At 61.6% G+C, this 14,812-nt stretch overlaps 1 protein-coding gene across 1 annotated transcript; it reads left to right on the top strand.

Annotated features, from left to right (window-relative positions):
• Positions 1-6,663: 6,663 nt before the first annotated feature.
• LOC125351653 (WAS/WASL-interacting protein family member 1-like) lies at positions 6,664-14,387 on the top strand. Its single transcript, XM_048346545.1, has 8 exons — positions 6,664-7,000; positions 8,403-8,454; positions 8,730-9,075; positions 9,728-9,932; positions 9,985-10,035; positions 13,340-13,602; positions 13,824-13,964; positions 14,076-14,387. The coding sequence occupies exons 1-8, from the start codon at positions 6,664-6,666 to the stop codon at positions 14,385-14,387; spliced, it is 1,707 nt and encodes a 568-aa protein (XP_048202502.1).
• The last annotated feature ends 425 nt before the right edge of the window (positions 14,388-14,812 follow it).

Raw genomic sequence — 14,812 nt, 5'->3', positions numbered from 1 at the left:
GGCGCCCGAGGGCGCCCGGTGCCAAGGCGGCCCCGCCCGGGTCCCCGGCAGCCCCTTCCCGGGCGATCCCGGCCGCCGCGCCGGCCCTATCGCCCGGCATCTCGGCGTTTCCAGTTTCTCGCCAGCTCGGTGGGGACCCGGGGGCAGGGGGAGTTCAGGTGACGGCCGGGGGAGCGGCGGAGATTTCCCCGAACAAAGGAGCGGGGGGGGGGGGGGGCGAGCGTCTCCGTCTGCGCCCCCCCGAGGGGACGCGCGCCCCGGCGCCCGGCAGGGGGTCCCCGCCCCCCCCCCCAGAGGCGACCCGGGGGCCCCACCCCGGGGGACCCCGGCGTCTCCCCTCCCGACCTGCGATCGGGGGCTCCCGGGACCACCAGCCCGGGCTCCCGCGCCCGGCCAGACGGCCAGGGTCCCCGCCGCGCCGCGCCCGCCGGCCCGGGAAGGGCGCTGCGCCCGCCGACCGCGCACCTGCGGCGCCCGCGCGCACCTGGCGGGCCCCGCGCCGCCCCGCGCCGCCCCGCGCCGCCCCGCGCCCGCCCCGCGCCGCCCCGCGCCGCCCCTCCCGGCCCGGACCGCGCGCGCTGGGACCCCGGGGCCCCGGGCCGCGGCGATCGCCCCTCACCTGCTCGGGGCCTCGCCTGCTCCCCGGTCTCCGCCTCCTCGGCTCGCCGCCCCAGCCCCGACCTTCCCCGGCTCGCCCGCGCTTTAATCTCTGGAGGCGGCGTCCCGGGCGCCCCGGGCGACACCCCCAAGCGCGGGGCCCTGGGTCACCTCGGACGGGGAGGGGGCGGGCACGAGCCGCGGTCCCGGGAGGAGGAGTCACCCGCAGGGAAGCCCGGCACACCGGCCGGGACGCCTGGGCACCTCCGGGCACCTCCCGGCCCTCCCCTCGGGGTGCCGACCGGGGCGAGCCCCGGACTCCCGGCAGCCGCCCACCCGTGCCTTCCACCTCCGGCCCGTGGCCCGCGCTCTCCCGCTCACCCACACAGCTTCCCCAGGAAGGGGGGGAGAGGGCGGGCACAGGCCGGACTGGAGCGCCCCTCCCCCGACGTGAGAGGTCCCAGCGCGGGAACCCGTGCGGTGTCCCGATCCATGGCCCCCAAATCTGACAGCAGGAGACCAGGCCAGCCCCCTCAGAGGCTCCCTGGGGGCTTGGAGAACCTGCAGGGGCTGGAATCGCCCTGAAAAGCCGCCCTTTGTACCGACTTTGTCACCGGCTGTGTCTGCACCAGGAAGCATGCGGCTTCCAGAAGACTGTCCTCTCCTGGGACACCGCCAGGGTGGCCCTGCCGGGTGGCCCTGCCTTTCCTCCTCCGCCTCCCACACCAGCCTCCACCACCACCAGCCCACGAACCCTGGTTTCCCTGTGGCTCGGCTTGGTGTGAGGGGTCAGTCATTCTCCAATCTCTTTAAGTGTGTGTGTGTGTGTGTGTGTGTGTGTGTGTGTGTGTGTGTGTGTGTGTGTGTGACTGGAACTCAGCAGGGTCTGGACACTACATCTTAGCCTTTTCACTCAAGGCTGACAGTCTACCACTCAGTCTACACCAGGTCATTGGAGATAAGCATCACAGACTTCCGTACCTGCACTGGCTTGTAGCAGAGATGGCCGTATCTCAGCTTCCCGAGTAGCTACGATGACAGACCCGAGCCACGGGTGCCCACCCAAGTCTCACATTTTTCCCGGGACATCTGTCCATGCCCACATAAATTATGCGGATCCGTCTTCCATCAGTCTGCCTTGTGTCGATTTAGCTCACAGGCCTCTCCTCCCTAGACAAGACACAAAGCGACAGCAATCAACAGGAACTGCTCCAAAACCAAGTGAAGAAAACCTAAACTGTTGCCAGCCATTTCTGCTTTCCTTTTGCCAGGGTCAGGGAGTACTGGGGGCTTGAACTCAAGGCCTTCAGGCTAGACTGGCAGTGCTCTACCTTGTGAACCACACCTCCTTTTGCTGTGGTTGGTGTGGTTTTGCTTGTTTGTTTTCTCATAGAAGCTGATGTTTTTGCCTGGCTGGCCTTGGACCCTGATCCTCCTTCTGAGTAGCTGGAATTACAGGTGTGCACTACCATACCCATTTTGTTGCCCTGGGATCTTGCTACCTTTTTGCCTCAGCTAGCTTCGAACCGTGGTCCTCCAGATCTCTATCCCAGGTAGCTGGGATTACAGGAGCAATCCCAGTATCCCGAGTAGATGTGATTGCAGGAGGCGTTTGGGATGTTTATTATAGAGTTGGCTCTCACTGTTGGGAAGAGAGAAGCCCTGCGATGGTTGCTATGGGCGCTGCTATGTGCCTGTGTTGTGATAGCTCATGAGCCTCAGAGCCTGAGACTCAATAGTGCAGCATTTAGTACCCACGAGGGGGACTTCCAACCAGGAAAGCGGGGGACTGGAGAAGACTGATTCCTGCTCACGCAGTGAGGGCCAAGTTCAAGTTCAGCCCTCCTCCACCTTTTGGTTCTACTCAAGCCCAGAACAGATGGGAAGAAACTCACTGGGGGAAGGGGACCTCTGCTTTACTCACCCCCCCCCACCCGAACACTGAAGTTTTCCAGAAACCTCCCCTCCATGCGTGTCCACCGGCAGTGTTTAACCAACCATCTGAGCATCCCCTGCCTGTTTAATTTGATAGGTAAAATGAGCCCACCCTTGGCCAGTGGCTCACACCCGTAACCCCAGCTACTCAGGAGGCTGAGATCTTAGGATTGTGGTTCAAAGTCAGCCCCAAATGGAAAGTCCAAGACACTTTCTGACTAACAAAATCGAGAAGTAGATCTGTGGCTCAAGTGGTAGAACGCCACCAGCCTTGGACAAAAAGCCAAGGGACAGTACCCAGGCCCTGAATTCAAGCCTCAGAACTGATGCGTGCGCGTTCTCTCTCTCTCTCTCTCTTTCACACACACACACACACACACACACACACACACAAAGTTATTCCATTCTTGTCAACTCGATACCCACGCTTGATATCCAAATAAAGATGATAAGATAACAACATTCTAATTCTGCCAAATCCAGGACAAGGATTTGTACGCAACCCAAAATGTACTAACCCCTAGAATGTCGGCCTAGTGTGATATGTATGCTTCTGTTTGCTATTCCATAATAAGTCCTATGATATGAAATGAGCAACACTTGACACACTGGTAGAAAGCCGGTGTATCTCTTTGTTGTTGGTGGTGCTGGGATTTGAACTCGGGGCACCATGCTTGCTTGGCTGCTGGGGTGGCCCTCTACCACTTGAGCCAGGGTCTCAAGCACACGTTTTACTAATTCGTTTAGAGATGGAATCTCTTGGACTTTTCCGCCCAGGCTGGCGTGGTCGTCTGGATCTTAGCCTCCTGAGTAGTTAGGGTTACAGGGGGGAGTCACTAGCACGTGGCTAGTACATCTCTTGTTACATGGTAAGTGGAGATAGATAGATTATAGATAGACAGACAGACAGACAGGCACATGCATGTGCTGAAAATGTTTTCAGAACAAGATGAGGAATAAATGCCTACGTGGCGTTTCCTGTGCCGGGTTGTGTGGGGCCCCAACGCCCCTCCCCTGCCCCCCCGCGGCCTTCAGCCAGCGCCCCGGGTGTGGAGGTGTGTACCTGTGGGTCACGCACCTTCCTTCCCGAAGACTCTGGGCCCTTCGTGGGCACGCCTGGATTGGGTCCTCAAGGATTTCCATCGACCAGATTCGCAAGCCCAGTCAAACTAGGAGCTGCCTGAGGCCCCGGTGCTGAGGCCCCTCCCCTGCCTCCCCTCCGTGGTGGATGGGGGGGGGGGGGACAGGGGTCCGGTCCTTCCCTGCCCGCACCGCCATGCCCTTCTCTGCTGGTTGGGCAGGCGGCAACTTCAGCGCTGACTCGTGGAATCCTGGTGTCCCGGGTGGAAGCAGCCTCCCTCTGTGGACAGCACGGCACTGGCTCGTGTGACCCGGACACGGAGGCTCTCGTGTGGGTAGCACAGGTGGGGCAGCTCCTGCGCAAGCGCTGTCCCGTTCTAACGAGAGCAAGCGCTGCCCCCAGCCGGCGTGGCAGTGGGCCGCGGGGGCGGCGGAGTGGGCGGTCACGCCAGGGACCGCCGTCCGCGGCAGATGCGGTGCCCAGGGTCAGCGAGCGGAATCCAGCCCAGCCCCCCGTCGCCCCGTCGCCCTGTTCTTGAGTCTGGTGGGTGAGGACGGGCGTCTGCCAGGCGAGGTCGGCTGGCTTGGATATCAGACTTCTCTTCCCTGTGGCTACTCAGGAGGAGGAGATCTGAGGGCTGCGGTTTAAAGCCAGGCCACGCAAGAAAGTCCATGAGGACTCTCCTCTCCACCCAAAAGACGCAAGTCGAGCTGCCGTTCCGTGGAAGAGCGCCAGCCTCGAGTGGAAAAGCTAAGGGAGTGTACCCAGTATGTGAGTTCAAGCCCCGGGAGGTGTGGGGCTTACACGCACGTGTGTGCGTGTGTGTATATATACACTTAGCGCCGACTCTGGACTAAACCCTGGGAAGCCTTACCCTAAAAGTGAGGTGGGAGAAGGAAGCAGGAATTCTACTGGAGTTACCTTCCTCAAGGAAAGGATATGTGTATACGTGTGTACATGTGTGTGTGTGTGAGTGTGTGTACGTGTGTGTGTGTGCATCTGTCTGTCTGTCCTGGGCTTGAACTCAAGGCCTGGGCACTGGTCCCTTAGCTTTTCCACTTAAGGCTGGTGCTCTACCACTTGAGCCACAGCTCCACTTGTGGGTCTTTGCCGGGTAGTTGGAGATCAGAGCCTCTGAAATCCATCTGTCTGTCCAGGCTGGCTTCGAACAGGCAAGTCTCGGCCTCCTGAGTAGCTGGGATTACAGGCGTGAACCCACCGGCCCCTGGCTGCACTTGGGTTCTGCTGTTGAACCGGGTCAGATCCCTGCAGGTGTGGACTACCCACAGGACAGGCGGAGACAGAGAATTCCCTCCTAGCCCTGAAGTGATCTGTGGGGGCGCTCGGCCCAATGCCTGGTCTTCTCTTAAGATCCCCCAGGAAATCTCCGGTGTGCTGAGGGCCTTGGGCCCCGTGCCCGGGAAATGGATAACATCTCAATCTCCGCGCCACTGCTGGGAAAGTAAAGATGAATGCAAACACCATAGTTCCCGTAATACGCCGGCCACACGGATTCAGACCCCGGTTGTTCCAATAAGGAAAAGCTTTTTTCTTTTTTAATGTTTCTTGGTTTTTGTGCAGTCTAGGTAAGCCGCAGGGCTGGTCTCCAAGGCTCAGGGTGTTCACCGTAAAAGCAGCGGCGACCGTTTATTGAGCACTGATGGTGTCACTGGCAGGTAGGGCTGTGAAGCGCAGAGTCTACCCCTCAAGCCCCCATCCTCCAGGGCCCCTGGCCCTTTGCCCACGCCCCGGAGTGGCAATCCGGCTGCCCAGCAGCCCCCAAGGAGGGGGAGGAGGCGGGAAGGAGGGGGAGGGGGAGCGGCAAGTCGCCTCTCTCCTGCTGTCCTGGGAGCTCCTCCTGGCCCGTCGCCAGCCCTGTCCCCTCAAGGCGCCAGTATCTGGGGAGTCAGACCGCGCCTCTAGCTTCTGCAAGCCCTGGCCGGGCCTTGGGGAGCAGCCTCAGGAAGGGCACAGGCTCTCTGGGGCAGATTTGGGGGGTGCAGGCCTTCCTGGGCAGATCTGGGGGTACAGGATCTCTGGGGCAGATCTGGGGGGCACAGGCCTTCCCGGGCAGATCTGGGGGGCGCAGGCCTTCCCGGGCAGATCTGGGGGGCACAGGCCTTCCCGGGCAGATCTGGGGTGCAGGATCTCTGGGGCAGATCTGGGGGGCACAGGCCTTCCCGGGCAGATCTGGGGGTGCAGGCCTTCCCGGGCAGATCTGGGGGGCACAGGCCTTCCCGGGCAGATCTGGGGGTGCAGGCCTTCCCGGAAGATCTGGGGGGGGCGCAGGTCTTCCCGGGCAGATCTGGGGGTGCAGGCTTTCCCCACACCTGGCACTGAAGGCTCACTGTGGGTTCAGTTTCTGACTGCCAGAGTCCTGGTCAGACAAGCTCCCTGCACAGGGGCCAGGCAGGACTCAGGGGGCCCGCTGGCCCTCCCTGGTCCCGTGAGCGGGGACAGACCCTGTGACGACTCCCCAGAGGGTTGGAATCCTCCCGGGGAGACCGGGGTAGACAGGCCTCCTGCTGGCTTTGGCACACGGAAGCTTGTTTTCTCTGGGGCCCGGGGCCCCGTCCCCGCCACAGACAGGACGAATCGAGCCCGCCACCCAGGGCCCGAGCGTGCGGGCCCTCCGTGCCCGTGCCGGTCGCTGTGCCGCGTGGTCACGGCGGGTGTGGTGGACGTGGTGGCGTGCTGTCCCCGGGGGTGGCAGTGCCACGCCTGGCTCACAAACCCTCCACGGCGGGGACTCCCGCGGGGAGGCACGTGGCCCGCCCACGGCCCCAGGGGAACAGCAAGGGGACGGGGACGCACCCACGAGGCCGTCGGGGGGGGGGTCCCAGCAGCGCCCCCTCCCCCAGCTTCTCTGACTCCCCTCAGTCCCCGCCCAGCTGGCCCCAGCTCTCCCCCACCCCTCTTGCTGAAGGGCTCCGACTCCTGGGCTCTGGGGAGGAGGGCACCCTGCCTTCCCCCGCTTACTAAACCAGGGGGGTGAGGTGTCTGACCGTGACAGACCCACGGACGGAAAGGTCTGGTAGCGCTCAGCTGTCATGGGCGTCACTCGGGAAAGCCAGTGCAGTAAGGGAAGCCGTCGGGGGCTTTGTGAGGCTTTCAGCTGGAGAGCAGCGGAGCCTTCTGCTCTAAGGGAGAGGGGAGAGGCCAGCCGGGGTCGTCTGGAGGAGGAGGTGGAGGAGGCCCCGAGGCGGCCCCGGGATGCCTGGCTCCACCTCGACTCCGGGCTCCCGCGGGGAGCGGGCCTGGCTTCTGGGAGCAGAACCCCGAGCGGCAGCAGCCGTCGGGGTTGTGGCGCGGAGTCAGCCAGACAACAAGGGGAAGACGTAGTAGCTGCGGAGGGGACTGGGGACCGGGACCGCCTGCGAGGGCGCGGTGCAGGAGGGGGCCGGGCTGGGCGACCTCCTCACCCTGGGCAGGGACGGGGGCTCCCAGGGAGGAGTTGCCTCTCGCACCCGTGGCCCTGGGAGACATTTTAACACCACGGTTTTCCAGTGCCGACTGTCAAGTGTCTTGTGAAAGATTTATTTGGATTTGTACCAGAGCTGGAATAAACCCCTGGCGAGGTTATCCGTGCATACCCCATCTTGCAGCGGGTTTGGCCAGATCTTGATAGCGCTCAGCCCAGCCCCAAGTTTCCTTTTTTCAAGTGCTGGGATTTGAACTCGGAGCTGTCGCTTGCTAGACAAGGGCTTTACCCCTGGAGCCACACCTCACATTTCCAGCACGGACAGTGATCTCTGATTTACACACCCAGCTTTTGTTGCCTGAGACGGGTCTTCCTGAACTTTTTGCCGAGGCTGGGCCGGAGGAGTTACAGTCCTCCCAGTTTCTGCTTCAGGAATAGCTGGGATCATCGGAAGAACCGCCAAGGCTGGATCAGGGTCTTTGCATCTTAATTGGGCTTTGACTTAAAACATGGCTAAAGAGCAGGAATGAAAGAATTGGCAGAGGGGTGTGTGTGCGTGTGTGTGCGCGCGAGCGTGCACATTGCATGGAGCTTGAGCTTAGAGCCTGGGTACTACCCTAAGATTTTTTTTTTCTCAAGGCTATGCCCTACTACACTTGAGACACAGCTCTACTTCCAGCATTTTGGTGGTTCCGTGGAGACCAGAGCCCCATAGAGTTTTCTGCCCCAGAAGCGTTCACACCAGGATGCTCAGATCTCTGCCCCCTGGGCAGATGACAGGCACGAGGCACTGGTCCTCACTGGCAAGGACTCTGCTGTGTTCGGAACAAGCTGGGGGCAGGGCCAGGGGCTCAAGTGTGTCATCCTAGCCACCCAGGAGGTTGAGATCTGAAGATCACAGTTTGAAGGCGGCCTGGTAGGAAAGTCCATGAGGCTCTTATCTCCAGTTAACCACCAGAAATCCAGAAGTGGAGCTGTAGCTCAAGCCTGTCGACAGCTAGGCTTGAGCAAACGCTCAGGGTTCACACCCAGGGCCTGAGTTCAAGCCCAGGACCCAGCTCTCCCTCCCCCCACAAAAGAAGCAAGGCAGAGGCAGGGCAGGCTGGGGACGGTAGGGGGGGCTGGGCTGGGGGGGGCGGCAGCTGGTGCATGGTGTCCGCACACAGGAGTGCAAGTCCAGAAGTTAGTCTCCACCACCGGTTGGCAGGACAGTCCGTGCGGACGGTGTCTCTAAGCCATTCCACGTAAAGCAAGGGAAGGGAGGGTTGCAAGGAGGAAATCCTCGGGCACCAGAGGCCAGCCCAGGACCATCCCCGCCGGTTCCCACAGGAGCCCCACTAATCTCCCTGCTGCGTTTGCTCTTCTTAGCAAGTAACCCCCGGATCTTCAAGGGTGGAACAAACACAGCTGGGGCTGCCAGGTTGGCGGTTCCTATCCAAAGAAGCCCTCACCTTTCTTTTGTTCTCGGGGACCCCCCCCCAAAGCGGCCCTCCCCCACTTTCCACGGATGAAAGGAAACACCCTTTGTGTCGTGGGGGGCTGGGGGGGGGGGCGCTGACATACTTCGCCCAGCCTCACTTTTCCAGGCCCGTTCCTTTCTCTGTGAACGGCGTCACCTCGCTCTCCCCGCTGGGTGAGTGAATCCGGGCCCCCCCCTTGTGACCCGGCCCTCCTCTGGGGGGTTGGGCACGGCAGCGGGGGCACCCGCGCTCGGCTGACCCAGCCCGTGCGGGTCGCTGGCTCCGGGCAGCTCCAGGCTTCTCTGAAGGTGGACCCGCACGGGGCCCCCAACTTCACTTGGTCCTTTAACCTCTCCGGCCCTCTCTCCCCCCTCGGGATTGGTGAGCAAATGTCGGTGACAAAAGCCGCACCAACACGGAAGCCACCCCCTAGCCAGGATCACCGTCGGTCCGTCGGGTCCCGGGACCCACTTCATCCCCTCGCCCTGCTCCCGGCTTTCCTCCTGCTTAACCCCGGGGGTTACGTCAATACGCGACCCCTGCCGCTCCACAATTCCTCTTTGATCAGCGTGGACGGCCGGGTGCGGGCGCCCAGACCCCCACTGTGGCCGCCAGAGCGGGTGCTTTTTTGCCCTAAAACTCTGGTTTCCTCGCTAGCCCGCCCCCCCCCCCCCCCCCCCCCCCCCCCCCGCCCAAGGACGCGCTGTCAGGGCGAGGTTGACGGAGACAGTCGCCAGCCCGTTCTACCAAGGGAGCTGGGCTGCCGTCTGGGGCCTCGCCCCCGCCCCCCCCCCCCCGCCGGGCTGGCCGCCCCGTCATGCCCGGGGGGGGGGGGGGGCCCCCGGGCTCGGGAAGGGTCGGGCTTCAAGTCTCGCTGGCTGCAGCCAGGGGCAGTTTTCCGCTTCCTCTCACCCTTCACCCAGAGCCTGGGAGCGCGGGTTTTTCCAGTTAGACGGGCCCCGCCCCGCCCCCGCGGCCCACGAACCCCCGGGCCCAAGGAGAGGCGCGTCTTGAGGCTTCTTATTTCTTTCCTAGGGTGGAGTCGGAACGGAGGGCCTCCCGCCGCCCCCCCCCCACCGCAGCCCCCCACGTCGCTTCTCCTTCAGGGAGGGCCCCGGTGCTTCGCCCAGCACTGGCCGGTCACCCGCCCACGGACGTGGACTGACGTGCAGTCACGGTAACATTGTGCCCAGATGGGACTCCGGCTGATCCTCCACATCTCAACCTCCCAAGACACCGCTACCGGGCGCGAGCCGCCCTTTCCCAGGCCCCCCGAAGCACCGAACCCGGGGCCGGGAGGGCCGCCTGCGCCCAGGACCCCCGATTCCTCACCGGAGGCTGCGGGGTCCCCGGGAGCAGGACGGACGATCGCCGGGGTCCCAGCCTCACCCGCGCGGGGGGCTACGCCAGGCCCTCCAGCGGCCCCGGGACGGCCATCGTGGAAGCCAAGACAGAGCCAAGAGGGGGCACCTGAGGCCCGTACCCCCCAGTGACGGCTGAAGACGGGCCGGGGGGCCGGGACACCGCGGCTGCCGTGACGGGTAAGCCAGCCTCCTTTCCCTCTATCTGGCAAACGGGGGCGCGCAGTGTGAACACTCCCATTGCTCACACTTGCACACACACTCCCCACGGTTCACCTGCCCGCTGATGCCCACGGGCCCGCGTGGTCAACTCCTGGACCAGACGGGCACGGCTTGCCTTGCGCAGTGGGGATCCTGGTCTCTGGGTCTTGCAGGCGTAAAGGGCTGCATCGTGATGTAAAAAAAAAAAAAAAAAATGGCTTTCTTTGTGGGCTTTGCCGGCAGAGAACGGGTGGAGGTAACCGGGACTGCCAGGTGCCACCCGGCAGCCAGGAGAGAGCATTTCAGAGAAAACTAAGCAACGGCCACTTGAAAATCAACATTGCGACGACGCCAGGGTGGAAAGCAATACCTTGAAAATATTTACAGTAAACCAAGTGGAGAATGTTCCCGAGGAAATCCAAACAACAGAGCAAACCGCCTGGGGACTCATGGGCTCCCGTGGCCCTCACCCCGCCGCTACAAAGTAACTTGAGCAGTGGAAAGGAAACACAAAAGTGGGGGGGGGGACAGAGAAGGGGAACGAAGGATCCTGGGAACCAAGCACTGGACACCGGCTCAGTGAGAGAGAGAATTCGTGAAATGGAAGATTGTACCAAGGAAGTCACGCCAACCGGAGAGGGCCGACGCGGTCACAGATACGGAAAAGCCTTAGATACCGTGGAGGGCAAAATACGCCGCCTGCCAACACCCGCGTCACCGGAAGTGGAGGCTGCGGCCAGTTTTTGGAAGTTTTCCGAAAAATGGAAGGAAGGCATGTTTTTTGATTTTTATTTTTTCAAGTGGAAGGATTCCCCTAAGGAGCAAGGAGGATAAATAGATGTAAACCCATCATCAGACTGACGTCTCTCCAGAGCTCGCTCCAGGGGGCCACGGTGACTGGAGAGTAACCAGAGTGGGGGGGACGGGGGAGGGAAGCCCTCCCCAGGCAGGGAGAGTGGCAGGTGCGGGGGGGGGGGTGGGAACAGAGGAGCCTGAAGACCCCAGGGCAGCCCCCTCCCAGACACCACCCAGCTGTCTCCTCCGCGGGTCAAGGAAGTGTTTGGTTTCTGGCGGTGACCAGCTGGGTTCCTGCTTCACTTCCTTCTTGAAGCCAGAACAAAGTGCTGTTCTCTAAGACCCGGTAGCTTCCTTGTTGCTGAGCGGTTAATCACTTTTTATAGCTTCCTCCTCAAACAACTTCTAGGGGTCACAGTGCCCCGTGCCTCCTCCCCGGCGGGCCCCCTTCTGTCCCCTTTGCTCCGGGCCTGCCTCCTCTGGTGCCTCAAACAGAGTGTGGCCTGGGTTTCCCGGGCCCCCAAACTGGCCTTACCCACCAGCTATTCCCCGTTCCCTATAACTGCCGATGGTCCTGAAACTGCTTTTGCATTTTCTCCTCCTCCTCCTCCTCCTCAGTACTAGTCCTGGGTCTTGAACTCAGGGCCTGGGTGCTGTCCCTGATCTATTTTTGCCCAAAGCTAGTACTTTCCACGTCTAGGTTTTTGGTGGTTAGGTTCTGGAGATGAGAACCTCACAACCTCACAGACTTCCCTGCCCATGCTGGCTTCGAACCATGAACTTTAGATCTCAACCTCCTGAGTAGTTAGGATAACAGGTGTGAGCCACCAGCTCTTCCTCCTCCTCCTGTCTCTCCTCTCTTTTTCTTCTTCCTCCTCCTCTCCCTCCCTCCCTCATTCCCTCTCTAGCCCCTTCCCTCCCTGTCTCTCCTCTCTCTCTCTCTCTCTCTCTCTCTCTCTCTCTCTCTCTCTCTCTGGTACCCTCTTATCTCTACCCTCTCACCAAATATCGCCTGCCTTCTCTTGACGGCATTTATGCAAATGTCAGTGTTCACACCTCCAGCTTTGTTTTCAAAGACTTTATCCAGTGAAGTGAAATCCAAGCTCCTCGGTATTGTGGGATATCTGTGCAGTCCTTGAAGAAACTGTCAATGTGTATTTTCATTTGTGCTCTCCAAAGGCTGGGTTTAACATCAGCAGGTAGACCCTGGTGACTGGTGACACACACCTGTAATCCCAGCTACTTGGGGGGGGAGGGGGGCAGTGAAGATAAAAGGATGGCCAGTTCCAAGCCAGCCCAGGCAAAGGTAGCAACCAGACTCTGTCTCAGAAACAAACTTTTTTTTTTTTTTCCCCCAGTCCTGGGCCTTGGACTCAGGGCCTGAGCACTGTCCCTGGCTTCTTTTTGCTCAAGGCTAGCACTCTACCACCTGAGCCACAGCGCCCCTTCTGGCCGTTTTCTGTATATGTGGTGCTGGGGAATCGAACCGAGAGCTTCATGTGTAGGAGGCGAGCGCTCTTGCCACTAGGCCACGTTCCCAGCCTCAGAAACAAACTTTTTTTTTTTTGGCCAGTCCTAGGCCTTGAACTCAGGGCCTGAGCACTGTCCCTGGCTTCTTTTTGCTCAAGGCTAGCACTCTGCCACTTGAGCCACAGCGCCCCTTCTGGCCGTTTTCTGTATATGTGGTGCTGGGGAATTGAACCCAGGGCCTCATGTATACAAGGCAAGCACTCTTGCCACTAGGCCATATCCCCAGCCCCTCAGAAACAAACTTTTAAGAAAGCCAAAAGGGATGGGATGCGGCTCAAATGGTAGAGTGCCCGGCTCGGGTGTACAAAGAAAGCACGGGGTTCTGTCCCAGCACCACACACACACACACACACACACACACACAGGCTCACACATCCACAAACACACACACACACATATACACATACATACACACCCGCACATGCATACACACACATACAAACACACATGTGCTCACACACATAGACATATACACACAGAGACATACACATACACACATACAGACACAGACACAGACGCACAGGTACACATGCAGACATATACACATACACACACGGGCACACACATACGCACATATGCGCTTGTGCACACGCACACACACACACAGAGGCAGCTGTCACAGCTCACGCCAGGGCACTGGGACACCCTCACACCGCACAGACCCCAGGGTTGCTGGCGTCACCTGCGTTGTGAGAAGAAGGAGCCGCGTTCTGTACGCTCCGGAAGCATCTTTGATTAGTGTCACGTCGTCCTACAAGACTACAGGAATCAGCCCGTGACGACCGGCAGAGAACACAGCGGTTCTGTACTGACTCGAGGGGTGACGCGAGAGGGGACACGGATGCCTGAGCTGCCCCTGGCGGGAGGCACCCCCCAACCCCGCAGTCAGCTCGGGGTAGTCTGGCCCTCCTGTGCTGGCTCTGCAAGGGAGCCAGGCCCCCACTCCCCCCACCCCCAGCTGAGGTGCGGACACCCCGGTTCTGCTCCAAGCCCACTTCCCCTCCCCCACGCAGAATCCCAAGGCTGCTGAACCCCGGGGCCGGGCGGGGGGCAGGGGGGCGGCCCCTCCCGGCCTGGCCCGCAGCCCCTGCCCTGCCCGCCCTCGCCGGCAGCCACGGGCCCAGCCAGGTGCCGCCGGCCACGCTGAACGGCCACCGTCCTCGGCGCCTCGAGGGCTGGCGGCGGGGACTTCAGACGCCGGCAGCCGGGGAGCCGCGCCCGGTCTCGTTTTATAGCTGCGGAAATTGCGGCTTACGGAGATTCGATGGGTTGTGCGAAGGCCAGCCGGGCCGTGAGCCACGACGCGTCTTGAATCTTACAGCCGGGTTTCCGTGCGCAGCGCGAGCCCCGCGCGGGGCAGGATCGAGGGCGCCCCTCACCCGCCTCCCGTACTCGGGCGCGGGTTTTATTACCCGCTCACCCGCTCTGACCCCTGGACGCAGACGGCGAGAGAGGCAGCTGGCTTCCGACGGCCACATTGCTCCCGGGCTGCGGGGAGCCCGGGCCCTGCGGTCCTAGGGTCGCCCGAGAAGCACGAGCTGCGAGGATCCCGGTGTGAGAGCAACCCCGGCACAAGCAAAAACGTACAAGACCCCCCCGTCTCGGCCAACAGACCCCGAGGGGGGTGGTGTGCGCCCGGTAGCCCAGCTGCACGGGCAGTCTAAACGGGAGGACCGTGGTCCGGGCCCACGCAGACAGCGACGGGAGAGCCTGCTCCAAAGACAGCTGGAGTGGCGGAGTGCCTGCCAGACCCACAGCCCGGCACCGAGTTCAAGACCCCAGGAGAGCGTAGCAGCAATCACAACGACAACCAGAGTAATAATAAACCTTCGCCCCTCGCTGCGGTGTACCTTCCAACTTCCCGGGGCTCCAGCGGGGGCCCCAGTGTCTCCAAACCCCAAGACTCCGGTGGTCAGCCTGCCCCCGGGGGCTGCGCCCGGCCCTCGGCTCTGTGCTCAGCCAAAGCTTCGCCCCGGAGCTCTGTGCGCCTAGGGTTCCCGCACTAGCCCCCTGCTGTGGATCTGGCGCGCGTGGCTTTGCGCGGCGCTTCCGGGGCGAGCCCTCCTTCAGCTCGCTGGTCTAATCTTTGGTAGCACTGCGTCCAGATTTCAAATGGAAACAGTGCATCACGGACAAACTGACACCAACATCGAGAAGACACAGGAAGAACAGAGCCATCTGGAAGGAGGGCTGCAGGGGGCCGGCCTGTCCGGAATATCCTGGGCACCCCAGGACTGCCTGGGCACCCCAGGACGGCCTGGGCACGCCCTCAAGGAAGACCTGTGGGTGCCGGGTTTGTTTACGAGGCCCTGCGAGGTGGGGTGGGTTCACTGTGTTCTTTACAGAGACTTGTGGGGTGGGGGGGAAGCTCACTTTTACGGGCCGAGCAGAGCAAACAGCGGCGGGGAGGGTGAGCCAAGATATCAATCCC

The sequence above is a fragment of the Perognathus longimembris genome, chromosome 5 (assembly GCF_023159225.1).
Source record: "Perognathus longimembris pacificus isolate PPM17 chromosome 5, ASM2315922v1, whole genome shotgun sequence".
Taxonomy (NCBI): Eukaryota; Metazoa; Chordata; class Mammalia; order Rodentia; family Heteromyidae; genus Perognathus; species Perognathus longimembris.
The sequence above is the reverse complement of the archived record's forward strand: the minus strand, read 5'-3'. Positions and strand labels throughout refer to the sequence as shown.